The 20180-nt window shown below is 54.9% G+C and overlaps 2 protein-coding genes across 3 annotated transcripts; both read right to left on the minus strand.

Annotated features, from left to right (window-relative positions):
- Window positions 1-1184: 1184 nt before the first annotated feature.
- CLDN15 (claudin 15) lies at window positions 1185-8712 on the minus strand. 2 transcript variants are annotated; one of them, XM_012496432.2, is made up of 6 exons: window positions 7136-8712; window positions 6548-7021; window positions 3446-3610; window positions 1939-2020; window positions 1701-1817; window positions 1185-1611 (listed from the first exon to the last, which is right to left on the minus strand). In XM_012496432.2, the coding sequence occupies exons 2-6, from the start codon at window positions 6762-6764 to the stop codon at window positions 1506-1508; spliced, it is 687 nt and encodes a 228-aa protein (XP_012351886.1). In that variant the 5' UTR covers window positions 6765-7021; window positions 7136-8712; the 3' UTR covers window positions 1185-1505. The 2 variants fall into 2 exon arrangements, with proteins under 2 accessions (XP_012351886.1, XP_030653299.1); XM_030797439.1 differs by lacking the exon at window positions 1701-1817 and having other exon boundaries at window positions 6548-8712.
- A 94-nt stretch (window positions 8713-8806) lies between these two features.
- Window positions 8807-15107, minus strand: FIS1 (fission, mitochondrial 1). The gene is made up of 5 exons (XM_003276605.4): window positions 14946-15107; window positions 13987-14119; window positions 10024-10100; window positions 9335-9440; window positions 8807-9101 (listed from the first exon to the last, which is right to left on the minus strand). Exons 1-5 carry the CDS (start codon window positions 14988-14990, stop codon window positions 9004-9006), a joined length of 459 nt encoding a protein of 152 aa, XP_003276653.1. The 5' UTR covers window positions 14991-15107; the 3' UTR covers window positions 8807-9003.
- Window positions 15108-20180: the final 5073 nt, after the last annotated feature.

Here is a 20180-nt window from a genome sequence, read left to right on the forward strand (position 1 = left end):
CCGTAAGTGATGAATTCGATGTGTCTGGAGCCCACGTGGTAGGAACATACATGTACTTCTGAAGCGCAGGGGAGAGGCACAGGTGGAATGCCGATGCAGATCTCTCCATTCTAGGGGAGGGTTTGTAAGGGCGAATGAATGAGATGAAGGAGAAAGGGGAGGGGGCTGCAGTCAGAATCCAGGGCTCCCCAAGGGACTGGCCACTTGTTCGCACTGCAGAGGATAGTGCTGGGATAGGGCTCCATTGCCCACTTTGCTGGATACCAGGCTTCTTCCTAGTGGCCTCATTGTCCTTTTGTTTTCTCTTTTTCTTTTTTTTGAGACAGGATCTCCCTCTGTCGGCCCAGGCTGGAGTGCAGTGGTTCAATCACAGCTCACTGCAGCCTCCAACTCCTGGGGTCAAGCGACCCTCCTGCCTTGGCCTCTTGAGTAGCTGGGACTACAGGCATGCACCACCATGCCCGGCTAATTTTTGTATTTTTTTTTTTAGAGAAGGGGTTTCACCATGTTGGCCAGGGTGGTCTCGAACTCCTGACCTTAAGTGATCCCCCCCCCCCCACCGCCCCCCTCAGCCTCCCGAAGTGCTGGGATTACAGGCATGAGCCACCACACCTGACCTCACTGTCTCATCTTAAGTGGGTGCAGCTCTGTGCTCAGCACCCACTGGGCCTGCAGCCAACCTACCCACAACCCAGAACTGTGTCTGAGCCGGACACCACCGAGGTGCACACACACCCGCCAACAGACCTCCAGAGGCTCTTCTTGAAGGTACTGTACCTTCCCCGGAGAAAGTCTCTGCACCAGTCCCAAGTTAATGTTAAACAGAATTTCAAAAGGCTTATCAATCCTGATAACCATCCACGCTCAGGCCCAGGGCATGCAGCTCTGCTCTAGACTGGCTGAGGAGAGTGAAAGGAGCAGCTTGGGATCTCAGGCTGGCCAGGGGCCATCTCTGCTATTTCCAGTTTCCTGGAGCGGGGGCTTCCGGGATCTGCTCCTTGGTGGCTCTTATCAGCAATTATGTGCCACTAGCGAAATCACTTGCAACCCCTTTTCTATTTTGCTGTACGACACAGCCCCAAAGTGGTGGACAGGGTGACAGTCTGGGTTCCGAGACCTGAACCGACCCCTCGCACCACCCCTCACCCCTTGCTCGGCCGGCCGCTTCTGACACCTTCAAGCCCTGAACGGTCACAATATACATTTATTAATGAATGTATTTATACAGAATACAAACGTGCGGGGACACCTCCATCCCCTTCACAGCCCAGAACCCAGGGTCAGAAGATGAGGGATCCAGCCTCAGGGGGAGATATGCGACTTCCCAAGAGCAGTTCTTGGCTTGGAGGGGCCGCGGGAGTGCAAGACACGGGTGCGTGGCCGGGGCGGGGCTCCGGGAGCGGGGCGTGGCCGGCCCCTTAGGTTACTACAGGGGAATGGGCCCCGGCCAGGACCCCTCTCCTTTGGGCAGTGGGAAGGACAGTGGGACCCACGGGCCAGAGCTGCTACACGTAGGCGTTTCTGCCGTATTTGCCAAAGCTGCTGTCGCCTTCTTGGTCCGAGGTGGCGACGGGCATCACGGACACTGGAGCCTGGTAGGGCCGCCGGGCACTGTGGGGAGGGGCCGGGGTCAGAGCGGGGGCGCGGCCCTCCTCTCCCCAATCTCGCCTGGCCCCAGCCTGCGCCTCTCCCCCTCTCACCTGGCGGCTGGGTCCTCGTCAGAGCCGCAGCAGCAGGTGGAGCAGAGGCAGAGGCCACCCAGGATGGAGATCAGGGAGGCGCTCCAGCCCAGGTAGAGGGCGGGGCCCAGCTCGTACCTGCGAGGGGCCGCGCGGGGGCAGGGGACCAGTGAGGCGCCAGCCCCGGGGGGGGGGGGGGGACGTGGGGGCAGGGCTGTTTCACCCGGTGCCCCGAGGGCGGGGCGGTCCCCTCACTCACTTGGTTCCGGGGTACAAGGGGTCGAAGAAGTCCCGGGTGATGTTGAAGGCGTACCAGGAGATGGCCACCATCCCGCAGATACCTGGGGACCGGAGGACGACCCCAGTCCAGGGGGAGGGATAGTGGGGGAAGGGGCTTAGGGGGAGAGGCAGGCAGGGGCTGCCCAGAGTAGGACGAGGGCACCAAGTCCAAGAGCAGCAACTTCACTCAATTCCTTTCTCCCCACCCCAGTTTATAAGCCTTCCTCCTTCCTGGGGTCAGCTTCTCAGGGTAGCCCTTAGGCCCCTAACTCCAGCCCACCCAGCTCATCTCCCACTACCTTGACCTCCTCCTGCCTTTTGTCTCTTTGGTCACAAACCTACCTAGTTCATGCCCACCTCTAGGGCCTTCATCCCATCATCTCCTCACCCAGATGGAGCCCCATCCAAATCCCGCCCACCCTTGAAAGCCCAGCTGGGCCCTGGGAGTCCAGGGTCGTCCTTTCCTGAAGCCAGGCAGACCCCCGGGGCTAGCAACACCCTATTCACTGGGGGCTTGTCCTCTTGCAAGCCACCTGACATTTCTGGGCCTGTTTTTACCTCTGGAAAACAAGCAATACCCACCCTACCTCGAAGGCTTATTGTGAGGCAATGGGTGCAGAAATATTCTGCAAATTGAAAAGCAGTGGCCAGATGGCATTGTTTTTGTTTTTTGCTGAGATGGGTTCTCACTATGCTTCCCAGGCTAGTCTGGAACTCCTAGGCTCAAGCCAGTTCTCCTGCTTTGGCCATTTTTTTTTTTGACAGTCTCACTCTTTTACCCAGGCTGGAGTGCAGTGGCACGACCTTGGCTTACTGCAACCGTCCGCTTCCCAGGTTCAAGTGATTCTCCTGCCTCAGCCTCCAAGTCGGTGGGACTACAGGTGCCTGCCACCACGCCTGGCTAATTTTTTTTTTTTTTTTTTTTTTTTTTTGTATTTTTAGTAGAGACAGGGTTTCATCATCTTGGCCAGGCTGGTTTTGAACTCCTGACCTCAGGTGATCCACCCACCTCAGCCTCCCTAAGTGCTGGGATTACAGGCGTGAGCCACTGCACCTGGCCCTGCCTCGGCCTTTCAAAGTGCTGGGATTACAGGCATGAGCCACCACGCCCCTTGGTATGGCATTGTGGTTGTGCACTGGGTGTGTGCCATAGTGTGCACCCTAACTCTGCTCCCTAGCCAGGATGTAAGCTCCCAGAGGCAGCTCCTCACTCTCATCTTCGAAGTCCCTCCCACACCTGGCCATGGCCGGCCCCTACTGGGAGCTCAAGAAACACTGCCATTGGGCTGATTTGCAGCCAGGAGATCTGGGGAGTACAGATGAGGCAAGGGTGAGCAGGTGTCCATGCAGCAGGGTAGGGGAGGCGAGCATGAGGAGTGGGAATTGGAGATAAGATGAGGACAAAGCAGCCTGAAGTCTGCGGCCGAGGGCGACCCCCGGCCCCCACCGCCATGCAGACCCCTGCCCCATCACCTTCCCCCAGTTACCGGCCAGAATGTGGAGGGCCCCTGCGGTGGCCGCCAGCTTGGCTTTCCTGGAGAGCTCCAGGCCCCCAATGTTGGTGCAGCGCAGGCCCGCTATGCCTAGCAAGAGGCCGAGGAAGCCCAGGAGGATGGCGGTGATCATGAGTGCCCGGCAGGCCTGAATATACCCTGGGGGCGGGCACAGTCGTCAGCCTTTCCCCCCATCTCCCCTCTGCGACAGAGCCAGCCCGACAGTCCCTCACCATCCCGGGTTCAAGTGATTCTCCTGCCTCAGCCTCCCAAGTAGCTGGGATTACAGACACATGCCACCACACCCGGCTAATTTTTGTATTTTTAGTAGAGACAGGGTTTCACCATGTTGTCCAGGCTGGTCTCGAACTCCTGACCCCAAGTGATCTGCTTGCCTTGGCCTCCCAAAGTGCTGGGATTACAGGCATGAGCCACTGTGCCAGGCCCCCCTCACCTTCTTGCTCTCTTGTACCTAACAGTCCCCAAGTCCTCTCCTTCCCCTGGGCTCCTCCAGCCTACCCAGTTGCAGTCACCCCTCCCTCCTTAGGCATCTGGGCCCCTCCCACCCTGCTCCCCACTCCTCCCATGCACCTGGCATGCTTTGCTTGTGCCTGGATTACAGGCTTTCTCCTGGGCACTCTTGACACTTGAGCTGGGTAACTATTCTGGGGGCCATCCTGTGCACTGTGGGATGTTCAGAAGCCTCCCTGACCTCTACCCACGGGGTGCCAGTAGCAACCCCCTCCCCACAAGCTATGACAATCATTGTGCAAAGTCGCCCGGCTGAGAACAACTGCCGTATCAGGTTGCTCTCACATTGCTGGGTATACAGAAACCACAGCTAAGCATCGCTGTCGCCTTCCCCACGTCTGATTCCACTCCAGGTCCTTCACTGTCCTAGCCCAGTGCTGGACATTTTGACCTTGGTTTCTTCCTGGAATAACAGGTAGGGGGCAGCAGTGCTGTATAGCAGAGGGTCTAGGGCAGTTTTAGAGACAGGGTCTTGCTTTGTCGCCCAGGCCAGAGTGCAGTGGCGCCACCACAGCTCACCACTGCAGCCTTGACTGAACTCCTGGGTGCAGGCGATCCTCCAGCCTCAGCCTCCTAAGTAGCTCAGGTTACAGGCGTGTACCACCACACCTGGTCGAGTTTCTGACCTAGGTGGAATCCCGGGCCCAGGACCGATCCAGGTCAGTCTAGCTCAGTCTTTCAGTGCCTCAGTTTCCCTTTTCTCAGAGCTGAAGGAAGCTGCAGGCTCCCTCTTGCTTCCCCCTTCTCCTCCCTTCTCTGTCTTTGATAGTTGCCAAGCATTCCAAGGACCTTGCACCCCTTTCCCGGGTGGGGCATAACCGTTGGTGCTGAACGGGAAAGGCTGAGTCCCTGCCAGGAGATGCAGGGTGCAGAGTCGGGAGGTAGGCAGGAGGGGCAAAGTTCTCTGGGACTACTTTCTTCCTCCCAGCCACTCCCTCTGGGGCTGACACGAGTCTGAGTCCCCAGGTGGCTCTGGCAGTCAATGGAGAGATTATGGAAGAGCCCAGGGGCACATGGGCTGCGTGGCCAGGGGCTGGGGTGCACGGTTGGGAGACGCGGTCAGGTCCCTCTCCCAGGACCACCCCGGCCGTGGAGTCTGAATCCCAACTCCCCTCTCCTGCCTGTGTGACTCAGGGTGGGGTGCTGCACCTTGCCAAGGCTTTTCAGCTTCTGTAAAAGGTTCCCCCTACTTCCCCCCTGTGGAAAAACGTAGGCAGAAGCACCTAGCGCAAGGCCCAGAACCTGGCCACCCTCTACCCCTGTGCCCTGGGGACTCTGGCACCATCTTTCATGCAGTTGCCAGGGGTGCCCCCTCAGGTGTGCAGGCTCACAGCAGAGCCCCCTCCTCACGGCATGATGTGTCTGGGAAGTGGGTGTAGGGGCTGCCTCCAGTGTCCCTTCTGGACACTCAGAACTCTGGGGTTCTGGCCCAAGTTGTACTCAGCTTTTATAGGTTTTTTTTGGGGGGGGTGGGGGGCACCGGCCCTGCATACAGTCAGTCTTGCAGAAATGGATGAAAACATGAAGCCTCTGCCACTGCCTCAGGAGGGGCTGGGAGTAGTGGGGGCACAGGAGACCCACCCAGGCCCCTTAACTGCTCCGAGCAGCTCCGACATCCCCAGGGGCGAGCTCTCAAGCCCCGCTTCACACCCAGTGTTGCCCTTGGCTCCTTCCCTGCCACACGGTGCCTGGTGAGTGGACTAGCCCCGAAGGACCCAGCAGGGCGTGCAGCGGCACCACACGCAGTTCATGGTCGCCAACGCTCAGTCTCTGGCATAGGACAGATAGAAGGGAGACTGCCCGGGAGAAACAATGCGGCAGCCTCATCCTAGCGGGGAGCAGGGAGTGGGAAAGTGCCGCAGCCACAGAAAGAACTGCCCTGGGTCCAAAGAGCTGTTGGCTCCAGCCCTCTAAGACCCCAAAAAGACACTGTCCTGGAAGCCCCACACACCTGCACACACACCGCCTCCTTAGAGCGGACGCTCAACCTGCAACTTGCAAGATGCCTCCCTTCACAGGGGCCCTTTAGACATCAGCTGGACAAGGAGACCAGTGCCCCCCGACAATGAGGCTGGGGAGTCTGTGGAGCCTGGAAGTTGATCAACCTCTAAGAATCCAAGATGGGGCCTCCTCCCCCTGCCCACCCCAGCAATCCCACCCCCAAAACATGCTCAACTGTACTGAGGCCTATGTGTGTTAACATCACGCTAACATTCTGCACTTTCTCAGTCACCTGTGAACTGGGACTCTCGCCCTAACCCTACAGGTGGGAGATGAAGCTGGTTTCATCATTTGCCCACAGCATAGGGCTGGGAAAGGGTGTCTGATTCTGGTGCCTGCACCTGTAACAGCTAGAAGCGCCATACTAGTGCAGGGGGCCACGTGTGGCAAGGTCTTCACTCCAGTTCTAGACAGGGGCCGCCCCCAGCACTCCTGGCTGCAGGAACCCACACCCCCAGAGCTTAATTCAGGCTCCCTGTATCCTCACGGCAGTACCCACCCTCCCCTGGGGTCTCTGCAGCTTCCCCGCCGCCCACTCTCCCTGCAGCGCTCCCCACCCCATACCAGAGAGAGCCAGCATGGACGGGAACTCCCAGCAGTTGTAGACGCCCAGGGAGTCAGTGGCACAGCTAAACCAGAGGTTCTCGAAGATGGTGTTGGTGGTGATGACGTTCCCGTGCACGGTGGACACTCGCCAGTAGCTGTTTGGCAGAGTCACCCCCAGCATCAGCAGCCCCACAGCTGCCATGAAGAAGCCAAAGGTTTCCACAGCCATCGACATGGTGGGATGCAGGACCCTGGGGGGCTGGTGCCCCAGAGAGGGGGAGGGGCGGAACCCCTAGGGAACTGGAAGGGGCTGCGGCTAAGGAGGGTTGTCCCAGCAGGCTAGGGTGGAATCGGCCTTGGCCTCTGCCTGCCTCTTCCTCGGGCTCAGGTCCGTCTCCACTTTCTGCCTCCAGGTTTCTGCTTCCCTCCTGCTCTCTGGGTCTCTCTGCTTCCTGGCAGGTCAGAGGAATGAGCTAAGCCTGCGCGCGGCAGCTGTTGACGAGATGGAGGGAATAACCGAAACAGGCCAAAAGTCCACCCCCTCCCCCCAGCGTCTGGGCTGCCCCGGGCTCCCCGCCCCACGAGGGTGGGGGGGGGCAGACTTACCCTGGAGCCACTGACGGATACAGCCAAGGAGGGGCCCCCAAGGGAGGCATTGGGAACTGAGGGGAAGCGTCTGTCTCTGACTCAGCTTTCATTGGGGGCCAAAGAACGGAGTAAGAGGGACAAGGAGTGAAAAGATGACAGAGATAGACGTGAGAGCAACAAGGGACAGAGACAGAGAGAGAATGAACAGCAGCCTTCAGTGGAGAAGGATGGAGGGACCGTGAGAACAATCTAAGATACTCAGACCGAGGGCTTGGGGCATGTGAGTCTCTTAAGGAAGATCAAGCTGGAATGAGGGGACAGGAGGCTGGGAGACCCACAGCTCTGGGCTCCATCCAGCCTGGGCTAGAACTCAGCCCCACCATCCATTCACCAGGGAACTCAGGCAGGGAGTTTTAGTCCCCTGAGCTTCTGCTCTGTCGGTGACAGACCCGACTGCTTACTGCAGGGGCTGTGGTGAGAACTGGGACCAGGGGCCGGGCGCAGTGGCTCTCGCCTGTAATCCTAGCACTTTGGGAGGCTGAGCTGAGAGGACTGCTTGAACTCAGGAGTTCAAGACCAGCCTGGGCAACACACTGAGACCTCATTTGGACCAGGGAGTCAAGTCCCCCACACATAACCAGCGCTTGGCACCGGGGACTGTCCTGTGAGTGTCGCAGGGCTGAGTGAGGCCACCAGGGAGTTGCTCTCACCCAAAACTCGAATTTCCTCCTAAGTTGATCTTTGACTCAGCATTGAGCCTGGTCCTGCTGCCAACAGCCTGGAGCGTGATCCTGTGGCTAAGCTCTGCAACCTGTTCCCAGTTATCAGGGACTGTCACCCACTCTATTCGTTAATGATGATGGATTAGCAGCCTCTGTTCCCCATCCTGAGCCAGTGCAGAGCACCTGTCCCAGGGCAGACACTCTCATCTCCTGCTCCGGTTCCCTAGGGCTCTGTCCCTGGGGGCCATCAGCGCTGGCTGCACACCTCCCTGGCCCCACAGCCCTGCTGGGCTGCTTCTCCGGCCTCCCCTCAGGTGTCTCCTCCCCACTCCTGTGCTGGCCTGGGCTGTGGAACGAGAGGTATGCGGTGAAGCAAAACAGGCCCATGCCGGGCCTGGCACGAGGGGGTGAAGCTGGCCAGGTGGGGCTGAGTCCTGACCTTCCAGCCCACAGGCGAGAGCTGGGGCACCCTAGGCTCTGACCTCTCCTGGGACCCCCGCCTACTCCATGCCAGATGCAGGATTCCTTCCCCCACCGGGCTCCCCCTCCCCAGAGGAGGAGGTAGGAGGAAGGGGAGGCCACAGGAAGACAAAGGGAGGGGAGGGCGGGGAGGAGGAAGCCAAGGGGGCCTGCTGTGGAAAACTCCACAGAGGCAGCTGAGTGGGTCAGAGGAGAATGCAGGCCTGAAGCCCGGCCTGGCCCCGCAGTTCTGCCCGCCCATGCTCAGGTCACTGCCTTTTCCCAGGACTCTGGGACCATGGAAAAGCCCCATGTCTCCGAGCTGCCCGGCACTCTCAAGGATGTGCCTTCAGGAAAGGGAGGAAGGGTGTGGGCTCTCAGCTGCGGGGTGGACAAAGAACCCCATGCCAACCCGGAGGGCAGGGGCAGGAGAGGACCAGGAGTGACGTCTCTGCCCCCTGTGCCCAGCGTTCGGAACCCACCCCTCCCCTCAATGCAGACACGGGGGTTCCCAAGCCACAGCCGTGTTTTATTTACACTCATCCCAAAGCACACGATTTGGGGCTGAAGGATGGGTCTCAGGGGAGCAGAAGTTAGTTGAAGGCCACAGAGGACAGAGACAGGGATGCAGGGGGAGAACAGGGAAGGGACAGCGAGGATGGACAGGCCCTCCTGGAGTGTTCTCCATGGGCTCCCACGCCTCCTTCAGGATTTGGACTTGGACACAACAAGTCCGATGAGTCCGGCCAGTCCCGCCACACCCAGGGCCATGCCTCCCACGATGGCCATGCCCACGAGTCCATCTGGGGAAGGAAAGGGACAGTGTCAGGAGCCTGGCCCCTGCGGGGACCCTGACGGTCCCCTTCCGCCAGCCCTGCTCAACAGAGGCACACCCCTTCCTGGAGTCACAGGGCAAGGGGCTCTAAGAACTGGAAGGGTTGGGGCTGAGGGGCTGCCTGGAGGGGTTCATTTACAGAGACCAAAGCGCCCAGGCGTGGGGAAGAGCAGGGCTGAACAAAGGGGCCGAGACTGTCACCTTTCTTCATGGCCTTGTCAATGAGCCGCTCCAGTTCCTTGGCCTGGTTGTTCTGGGGTTCTGTCTGCAGCAACCCGCGGACGTACTTTAAGGCCTTCTCGTATTCCTGCGCTCAGGGAAACGCGCACGTGTCATACACACCCCAGCGTTTTTTGTTTTTTGTTTTTTTTTAATAAGAGATGGGGTCTTGCTCTGTTGCCCACGCTGGAGGGCAGCATCGCAATCACAGCCCACTGCAGCCTCAAACTCCCAGGCTCAAGCAGTCCTCCCGCCTCAGCCTCCTGAGTAGCCGGGATTACAGGTGTGAGCCACTGGGCTGGCTACACCTCAGTATCCACCACTCCTCCTGCCCACCTGAAGGGCCTTCCCTTCTTCAGCCCTGGGGGCTCCTCCCTCGACCTCCACAGCCTCCCTCCCTCCAGCCCCACCCCACGGAGTAGAGTCCACAAACAACCCCAACTCTGCAGGAGATAACAGTGCAAGGCTTGGGCCTGCACCCAATCTCTTGACGTCACCTTCCTCCCCACACCCTCGCCACTCTGATCTTCCCTGGGAGTCCTCATCTGACACCGCTCTGCACCTCTGCACCCCTTCAGACTTCCCGCTGTCCAGGGCTCCACCCTGGAGGACACAGTAAGAAGGTCCTGCAGCCCCAGAGGAGGATGAAGGGAACGGGGGCCCCACCTCACCTTGAGCCGGTAGTTCCCCACGGCCAGGTAGAAGACGTAATCCCGCTGTTCCTCCTTGCTCCCTTTGGGCAGCAGCTCTGGGGAGGAGCAGAGAAGAGGGTGAGAAATGCTTCTTTCCTAATACTTTCCTAATACTGTGTCCCAGAGGCCCCTTCCACTTTCTGAATGCCTCTGTGATCCTGTGAGGGTCATAGTCCTAAGCCTCCCTTTCAGCTCCAGTCACTCCCAGCACCCTAGTCAGAGCTCTGGGGCAGGGAGAACCCCAGCTGTGCCAACACCCCAGTGACAGAACATCCCTTTTATCAGTATTACAGTCAACTGGTCCATCCAACTGAAACGAGGAAATCGGGGCCCTGGAGAAGCCAAGGCAGCGTGACTCAGTTTTGGCATCTGCTGTGGTTTTTTTTTCAGACGGAATTTCACTTGTCGCCCACGCTGGAGTGCAATGGCATGATCTCGGCTCACTGCAACCTTCGCCTCCGGGGTTCAAGCGATTCTCCTGCCTCAGTTTCCCGAGCAGCTGGAATTACAGGTGCCCGCCACCACACCTGGCTAATTTTTGTATTTTCAGTAGAGATGGAGTTTCACCATGTTGGCCAGGCTGGTCTCAAACTCCTGACCTCAAGTGATATGCCTGCCTCGGCCTCCCAAAGTGCTACTGTTGTGGTTTTAACTAAACTGCCTGCTGTACAATTATTGTTTAAAAAAAAAAGTGTTAGGACTCCCTCCCCCTTTAAAAAAATCAGCTCAAAACTCACCTTCAATCAGCCTTCCCTGAAGACCCCACCTGACTTTGTCTTCCTTCCTTTTTTTTTTTTTTTTTTGAAAGAGACAGGGTTGACTGTGAGCGGTAGCTCACGACTATAATCCCAGCACTTTGGGAAGCTGAGCCGGGCGGATCACCTGAGGTCAGGAGTTTGGGACCAGCCTGACCAACATGGAGAAACCCCGTCTCTACTAAAAATACAAAATTAGCCGGGTGTGTTGGCACATGCCTATAATCCCAGCTACTTGGGAGGCTGGGGCAGCAGAATTGCTTGAACCCTGACCCAGCCATCCCATTACTGGGTATATACCCAAAGGATTATAAATCATGCTGCTATAAAGACACATGCACACGTATGTTTATAGCGGCACTACTCACAATAGGAAAGACTTGGAACCAACCTAAATATCCAACAACCATAGACTGGATTAAGAAAATGTGGCACATATACACCATGGAATACTATGCAGCCATAAAAAATGAGGAGTTCCATGTCCTTTGTAGGGACATGGATGAAGCTGGAAACCATCATTCTTAGCAAACTATCGCAAGGATAAAAAACCAAACACTGCATGTTCTCACTCATAGGTGGGAATTGAACAACGAGAACACATGGACACAGGAAGGGGAACATCACACGCTGGGGACTATTGTGGGGTGGGGGGAAGGGGGAGGGATAGCATTAGGAGATATACCTAATGCTAAATGACGAGTTAATGGGTGCAGCACACCAACATGGCACATGTATACATATGTAACTAACCTGCACGCTGTGCACATGTACCCTAAAACTTAAAGTATAATAATAATAAAATAAAAAAAAAAAAAAAGAATTGCTTGAACCCAGTAGGTGGAGGTTGTGGTGAGCCAAGATTGCACCATTGCACACTCAGTCTCGGGGGAAAAAAAAAAAAAACGGAGACAGGGTCTCGCTCTGTCACCCCAGTCTGGAGCACAGTAGCACGTCCATGGCTCACTGCAGCCTCGAACTCCTGGGGTCAGTGATCCTCCTGCCTCAGCCTCCCAAGTAGCTGGGACTATAAGCACACACCACCATGCCTGGCTAATTTAAAAATTTTTGTTATAGAGACAGGCCAGGTGGTCTCAAATTCCTGGCTTCAAGCCATCCTCTGGCCTTGGCCTCCCAAAGTGCTGGGATTACAGGCATGAGCCACAGTGCCTGGCCCCACCGGACTTTCTTAATTCAGAGAATTCCCAGAGGATAACTGTACTGTATGCACTAGAATTTGTTGCTAAATAATTCTGCAGGTGTTTATAAATCTTCCTAAGTGTTTGTACTGTCTCCTCAACTAGACTGGCAACACTTAGAGAGGCTGTTTCTTCTATATCTACACCCTGCTGTAGAATAAACCTGAAAATCTGAATTGCCGAAGTAGACAAACATAGGGTAAAAATATTTGTACCTTTTAAGAAAGAGTCTTATTTTTATAGATTTTTTTTTTTTTTGAGACAGAGTCTCACTCTGTTGCCCAGGCTGGAGTGCAATGGCGTGATCTTGGCTCACTGCAACCTCTGTCTCCCAAGTTCCAGTGATTCTCCTGCCTCAGCCTCCTGAGTAGCTGGGGTTACAGGTGCGCGCCACCATGCCTGGCTAATTTTTTTTTTTTTTTTTTTTGAGACGGAGTCTTGCTCTGTCCCCAGGCTGGAGTGCAGTGGCGCGATCTCGGCTCACTGCAAGCTCCGCCTCCCGGGATTCACGCCATTCTCCTGCCTCAGCCTCCCGAGTAGCTGGGACTACAGGCGCCCGCCAACACGCCCGGCTAATTTTTTGTATTTTTAGTAGAGACGGGGTTTCACCCTGTTAGCCAGGATAGAAATTTTTGTATTTTTAGTAGAGACAGGGTTTCACCATGTTGATCAGGCTGGTCTCGAACTCCTGACCTTGTGATCCACCTGCCCTGGCCTCCCAAAGTGCTGGGATTACAGGTGTGAGCCACTGCGCCTGGCCATTTTTATAGATTTTCAATAGGCATCCTTTGCTAACACAGTCGGCATTCTGTATTCATGGATTCATCGAACCATGGATCAAAAATACTCAGAAAAAAAAAAAAAGATAGTTGCATCTGTACTGAACATGACCAGACCTTTTTTTCTTGCCATTATTCCCTAAACAATACAGTATACTACTTACACAGCATTTACATTGTATTTGGTATTATAAGTAATCTACAGATGATTTAAAGTATATAGGAGAAGGTGCACAGGTTACATGTAAATACCACATCATTTTATATATGGGACTTGGATGACTATTGGTATCTGTGGGGGTGGGGCTCCTAGAACCAATCCCCCATGGCTATAGAGGGATGACTGTACACTGACTGTGTGCTTATAAATGATTACTTGAACAAAAGAAAGGAGCTACAGAGAAATTAAGTGGTTAAGTATTGTGGCCTCTGACAAATGATGACCCACCTAAAACCAATGGGAAATAGGGTTCCAATCCAAAAAGCACCATCTGGCTGGACGCGGTGGCTCACGCTTGTAATCCCAACACTTTGGGAGGCCGAGGTGGGCAGATCACCTGAGGTCAGGAGTTCGAGACCAGCCTGACCAACATGGTGAAACCCTGTCTCTACAAAAAATACAAAAATTAGCTGGGCGTGGTAGTGGGCGCCTGTAATCCCAGCTACTCAGGATGTTGAGGCCGGAGAATTGCTTGAACCGGGAGGTGGCGGTTGCAGTGAGCTGAGACAGCACCACTGTACTCCAGCCTGGGGGACAGAGCAAGACTCCGTCTCAAACAAAAACAAAAAACAAAAAGCACTATCTGCTCACAATTTTGTAGGACAGTCCCCTGTACCTCTTCCATGCCACAAAAGATTCTCAATAGCTGCTAACTAAGCAACACGGTGGTGGTGTTGGGGGGAAGGGCATGGCTAGGTCTCACAAAACAGGAGCTTCTAGTCCCAATTCAGCCATTAACTGATTAGTTGCGTGACCTCAAGTCACTTTCCCAGATCAAGACAGTCCTGGGGGAACTGACATGCTACCACTCTGTCTGGCAAAACAATGGTGGGCGGTAAGTAGCCAAAAGTTCACTGGGAGACGTCAAGCTAAGTATAGCCCTTGGTGCAGTAAATCTACCGGAGACAACTGAGAGGTGACTGGACTACGGGGCCCACATCACAGAGCAGCCCAGATGGCAGCGGGAAGGGGAGAGTACAGCGCCTCACCCTCGAGCAGCACGATGCCTTTACGGATGTCATCATTGTACTTGCTCCGCACCAGGCACCAGGCGTACTCAAACTGCGTGCTCTTGGACACCGAGCCTGATGCCTTCTCAGACTGAAATTTCTTTTCAAACTTCTGCCACAGAGGAGGAAAGGAATCATTTAGAAATGAAAGGCGTCAACCATTCTCTATCTGGACATGCCATCTCCCTGGCTCTGCCCCCTTTCCCTCGCAGGTCTTGGTATCGGGCACCCCAGCTTCTGCTATCTCCATGCCCCGGACCCAGACTTTCGGCTCCTCCGGGCCTGCGGGCCAGCTCTTGTGACAGAGGCCTCTGGTCTCCCCTCCCCCCGGCGGTACCGAGCGGAGATGCCACCTGGTGGCAGCTCCAGGCACCGCTCCCGGAGCAGCTGACCCCGGCGGCCGAACCAGTAAACACGCTGTCAGAACTGCTCAACAACAGCCCACGCGGTCCTCATTTGAGGCTGCTGGCCCCATCTTGCCCCACCCTGCCGGGCCTGGACCTTTTATTGTCCAAGAATAGAAGTAGTGCCTACCTCCTAGAGCTACAAAGGCTGAGATCCGGCATGCGATGCCTTAGCAACGTGCCGGACGCAGTAATAGGTGACACCTTATGATGGTCACTGTATTCCTCCACCGCTGGAGGAGCGCCCTGAGCTGACAGCACCTGCATGATCCCAGAGCCCGTCAGCCTAACCACGGTCGGGCTCCAGGCCCGTAGTCTTTGAGGTGTGGGGGCTCAGGACACTACAACTCCCAGGAGCCTCTGCGGCATAGCGGGCCCTCCGGGCAGGAGCCAGGCGCTGTGGAGGCTGCCGGGAGCCGTAGTTCGGCTTCCCTCGGCCAAGCCGATGCCGGGAGGAGGGTTCGGCCCCTACCTGACTCTCCTCAGGACCCGCCCTCCGACCTTCCCTTTCCCTCTGTCCGGGCCAGGCCTCACCAGCAGGTCCTCCACAGACACCAGCTCGTTCAGCACGGCCTCCATGGCCACTGCCCCCGCGAGCCTCACACTACAATCTACGTGCCACAGTCTCCATGGCCCAGTCGCAGGGGCGGAGAGCCACTTCCGGCGTCCGGCGGATGCGGGCACGACCTGGCGACGCCCCGCCCCTTCCTCTCAGCTCAGCAGCGCCGGCGGGGCGCTAGTGCGCAGGCTCGGCCGGTCCCTCCAGCCAGCGGACTGCGCACAGGGAGACCTTTCCCAGGTTGGTCTTCGCAGGTGCCTCAACCGGTGCCTTCCTCCGCGGAGGCTTCCCTAGGGAAACTGGAGGCTATGTCTTAGCGGTTAGCCCCCAGGATGAAAACAGCAAAAAGAGGAGGGTGAGTAGCTGGCCAGAGATCACATCACATTAGGGTGCCAAGCTGACGCCCCTCAGAAATCTAGGACCTTGGAGGCCACGTGACTTTTCACTGCCTGCAACAAAATCGTAACTAGAACGGGGTGGGGCGGGGGAGGAGACCGGGCGCGTAGCTCACGCCTGTAAGCCCAACACCTTGGGAGGCCGCGGTGGGAAGATCGCTGGAGGCCAGGAGTTCCAAGACCAGCCTGAGCAACATAGCGAGACCCTATCTCTACAAAATTTTTAAAAAAATTAACCGGCGTGGTGGCGTGCACCTGTACTCCCAGCTACTGGGGCGGCTGAGGCAGGAGGATCGCTTGAGTCGAGTTCGAGGCTGCAGTGAGTTATCGCGCCACTGCACTCCAGCTTGAGCGACAGAGACCTTGTCTCAAAAAACCCACCAACAGCAGCAAACTAGTATTGGGGTTTCTTGGGCCTCTGCTGACTCTCACAATGCAAGAGCAGAGGCAACTGGATCTGTAAACCACACAGCCAGAGGCTGGGGTAATCATAAGAGACACTATCAACGGGAAGTTTTTCAAAAAGCAACGGCTCCATTACTGGCAGAGAAGGTCCAATTTTTAATATTATTTACATAAACCATTTTGTGAGTGCACCCCAGGCGGGAAACCTGCCACATGGGGTCACGGACAATGGGGAGCTTAGGAGTGAGGAGTTATCAGAGCATGGGAAGGAGAAAGGTGTGGGCACCTCTGGCTTCAGTTTCTGTGCAGTGAGGGGACTGGGTAGGTAGCAACTTTCAAATTCTTTTTCCCTTGAGTCACATTGGAGTGTAAGTTCCTTGAGGGCAGAGACTTACCTTGCTTATCCAGCATCTAGCACAAGGCTTGGCAGAGAGTGAGTGCTCAATAAATATTTGTTGAATAAACACGGAAAAAGCAAATTAATTGTAAACAAGGCATTGCACATGCAAGGGATAATCATCCAGACACCTTCTGTGTTTGCAAAGCCCCTTTAATTTTTATTATTTTTTAGAGACAGGGTCTCACTCTGTGGCCCAGGCTGGAGTGCAAGCAGCGGCACAATCAGAGCTCACTGCAGCCTTGACCTGAGCTCCTACAATCCTCCTGCCTTAGTCTCCCAAGAAGCTGGGACTACAGGTGTGCACCACCATACCCAGGTATTTTTTTTTTTTTTTGAGACAGTTTCTCGCTCTGTCACCCAGGCTGGAGCGCAGTGGCACAATCTCAGCTCACTGCAACCTCTGCCTGCTGGATTCGAGCGATTCTCTTGCTTCAGCCTCCCAAGCAGCTGGGATTACAGGTGCCAGCCACCACACCCTCCTAATTTTTGTATTTTTAGCAGAGATGGGGTTTCACCATGTCAGCTAGGCTGGTCTGAAACTCTTGACTTCAGGTGATCAGCCTGCCTCGGCCTCCCAAAGTGTTGGGATTACAGGCGTGAGCCACCATGCCCGGCCAAGCCTCTAATATTTTTCTTCTCATAATAGTCTCATAATAGTTAGAAAGACAAGAGTTATTCTTCCTTATTTGGCTTGGATGGTTGAAATAACTGATACAGTGAGCTCTGTAAGCCCTGACAGAATCCCCAGGTTGGGGAACTGGCTCCCTGATGCCCACTAGCATAAGCCTCAAGGAGAAAACTTCACGTTCATTCAGAGAGGCATAGAGCATCTAATTTTGCCTGGGCCTTGGGGTGGGCACAGATGACACTAGGGCTGAGTGTGGTGGCTCACGCCTGTATTCCCAGCACTTTGGGAGGCCAAAGCGGGTGGATCACCTGAGGTCAGGAGTTCGAGACCAGCCTGGCCAACATGATGAAATCCCATCTTTACTAAAAATACAAAAAATGCACCCCTGCCTGGCCGCCCACCGTCTGGGATGTGAGGAGCGCCTCTGCCAGGCCGCCTACCATCTGGGAAGTGAGGCGTGCCTCTGCCTGGCCCCCACACCGTCTGGGATACAAGGAGCACCTTTCTCCAGCCGCCACCCCATCTGGGAAGTGAGGAGCGCCTCTGCCCAGCTGCTGCCCTGTCTGGGAAGTGAGGAGCACCTCTGCCCGGCCGTCCCACCATCTGGGAAGTGAGGGGTGCCTCTGCCTGGCCCCTGCACCGTCTGGGAAGTGAGGAGTTCCTCTGCCCAGCCGCCCCACCATCCGGGAAGTGAGGAAGCTTCTGCCTGGTCGCCACCCCGTCTAGGAAGTGAGGAGTGCCTCTGCCCATCCGCTGTGCAGTCCTCCAAGTGTGAAGTGACAGCCTTGTATGTGGTCTTTCTGCCCTCCCCATTTGCATTTTCGACATTCAAGTTTACTTTTTAATTAAAAAAAAAAATGTATATATATACACACAAAAAAAATTAGCTGGTGGTGGTGGTGGGTGCCTGTAATCCCAGTTACTTGGGAGCCTGAGGCAGGAGAATCGCTTGAACCCGGGAGGTGGAGGCGGCACTGAGCCGAGATCCCATCACTGCACTTCAACCTGGGCAATGAGAGTGAAACTCCATCTCTTAAAAAAAAAAAAAAAAAAAAAAGATGGACACAATATGAAGCAGGTGACTGAAAACAGGACTGAAGACGGGAGGCAAACACTGGCAGGGCAGGGAACACAGGAAGACGAAGGGGGCACTCCTATTAGGAGGCTCCTTTTTCGGGGGCAGCCTGAACCACAGTCATGTTTATATTTGCTGCAGCCCTTGGTAGAGGCCTGGTGCATGGCCGAAGCACCATCAGGATTTGCTGAATGTCAACAAGGGATGAAGGGAGAGTGATTTACTCAAGTGGCTCAGTTGTGTGCCAATGAAGAGATCCGAAGTCTGTGGCTTTTCAAGTCTAGTTAGCATAGCCATCCACCTCCGACACAGTGATAGAAAGTAGTCCCTGTTAATTTTACACCAATGGCTGGGCGCGGTGGCTCACGCCTGTAATCCCAGCACTTTGGGAGGCCAAGGCAGGCAGATCACAAGGTCAGGAGATCGAGACCAGCCTGACCAACATGGTGAAACCCGTCTCTACTAAAAATACAAAAATCAGCTGGGTGTGGTGGTGTGCGCCTGTAATCCCAGCTACTCAGAAGACTGAGGCAGGAGAAAAGCTTGAACTCGGGAGGCGGAAGTTGCAGTGAGCCGGTATCGCGCCACTGCACTCCAGCCTGGGCAACAGAGCAAGGCTCTGTCTCAAAAAAACAAAAACAAAAAATTTTACACCCAATTAAGTCCAAACCTGTGTCACCTCTGCATGGATGACTTCAACAGCTGCTTCACTGGTCTCATGCCTCCATTTACCCCACTACCATCCATTTACGACCCAGTAGTCAGAAGGCTCTTATAAAGACACAATTCTCTGGCTGGGTGCAGTGGTTCATGCCTGTAATCCCAGCACTTTGGGAGGCCAAGGTGTGCAGATTATCTGAGGTGAGGAGTTTGAGACCAGCCTGGCCAACATGGTGAAACCCTGTCTCTACTAAAACTACAAAAATCAGCTGGGCATGGTGGCAAGCGCCTGTAATCCCAGGTATTCGGGAGGCTGAGGCAGAAGAATTGCTTGAATCCAGGAGGCGGAGGTTGCAGTGAGCCAAGATCGTGCCACTGCACTCCAGCCTGGGAGACAGAAACTCCATCTCAAAAAAAAAAAAAAAAAGCAATTCTCAATTTACATCAAACCCTTTCATGCCTTCTCATTGCCCTTAAAACAAACACAGCCTTCAAGGTCTGTTAGGATCTAGCCATGCTTAATTCTCTTCCTCATCTATCACTACCTCTCCTGGTATGTACTATGTACACTGGCCCTATAGGCCTTCCTTCAGCTCTCAAACCCCCAGTGGCCATAGCTCCGCTACACAGGCAGTCCTCTCTGTTTGGAACATCTGTCTCCTCCTCCATTGCTTATTTGGCTCATTCATTCCCTCATGATTTAATTCATTCAAGAAATACTAACTGAGCTCCTACTACATAGTAGTTGTCTACAACTAGTAGCCTGGCACAATGTAAGCCAAGGTGGAGTTTACATTTTCATGGGGAAAACAGAAAAAAATAACTCAACAAATAAAAGCACCGTGACAATAATAAGAACTATATATTTGGGGCCGGGCCCAGTGGCTCATGCCTGTAATCCCACCACTTTGGGAGGCCGAGGCGGGCAGATCACCTGAGGTCGGGAGTTCGAGACCAGCCTGACCAACATGGCGAAACCCGTCTCTACTAAAAATATAAAAATTAGCAGGGCGTGGTGACAGGCACCTGTAATCCCGGCTACTCAGGAGGCTGAGGCAGGAGAACGGCTAGAACCTGGGAGGCGGAGGTTGCGGTAAGAAGAGATGGCACCATTGCACTCCAGCCTGGGCAACAAAAGTGAACTCTGTCTCAAAAAAAAAAGATATATATATATATGTATATATATATATATATTTGGGCTCTGCCCTAGTTCCCAACACAAAGGTCCTAAAATCCTTGTAATTTCCTGAGTGATGGAAATAATAACAGCATCTTTCTTTTTTTTTTTTCTTTTTTTCTTTTTTGAGATAGAGTCTCACTCTGACCCCAGGTTTGACTGCAGTGGCGTAATTTTGGCTCACTGCAGCCTCGGCCTCCCAAGTAGCTGGGACCACAGGCACACACCACCACACCTGGCTAGTTTTTGTATTTTTTTTTGTAGAGACAGGGTTTTGCCATGTTGTTCAGGTTGTTCTGTTGCCCAGGCTGGTCTGGAACTCCTGAGCTCAAGCAATCCGCCCACCTTGGCCTCCCAAAGTGCTGGTATTACAGGTGTGAGCCACAGCGCCCGGCCAATAAGAACATCTTACACAGAGGTCCAAAATCCCTTGCAACATCCTGAGTGACAGGGGTGCTTTTTCTTCTAAT

This window comes from Nomascus leucogenys, chromosome 17 (genome assembly GCF_006542625.1).
Source record: "Nomascus leucogenys isolate Asia chromosome 17, Asia_NLE_v1, whole genome shotgun sequence".
Taxonomy (NCBI): Eukaryota; Metazoa; Chordata; class Mammalia; order Primates; family Hylobatidae; genus Nomascus; species Nomascus leucogenys.

What these genes read in the sequence shown, in the direction of transcription:
- CLDN15 (XM_012496432.2), bottom strand. Translation starts at nt 6,764, where the DNA reads ATGTCGATGGCTGTGGAAACCTTTGGCTTCTTCATGGCAGCTGTGGGG. An exon ending in GTCCATGCTGGCTCTCTCTG is followed by an intron (nt 3,611 to 6,547) that starts GTATGGGGTGGG and finishes GCCCGCCCCCAG; the next exon opens with GGTATATTCAGGCCTGCCGG. An exon ending in GGCCCTCCACATTCTGGCCG is followed by an intron (nt 2,021 to 3,445) that starts GTAACTGGGGGA and finishes TCCGGTCCCCAG; the next exon opens with GTATCTGCGGGATGGTGGCC.
- FIS1 (XM_003276605.4), bottom strand. Translation starts at nt 14,990, where the DNA reads ATGGAGGCCGTGCTGAACGAGCTGGTGTCTGTGGAGGACCTGCTG. An exon ending in AGGCATCGTGCTGCTCGAGG is followed by an intron (nt 10,101 to 13,986) that starts GTGAGGCGCTGT and finishes GCTCCTCCCCAG; the next exon opens with AGCTGCTGCCCAAAGGGAGC. An exon ending in TGGGGAACTACCGGCTCAAG is followed by an intron (nt 9,441 to 10,023) that starts GTGAGGTGGGGC and finishes CCCTGAGCGCAG; the next exon opens with GAATACGAGAAGGCCTTAAA.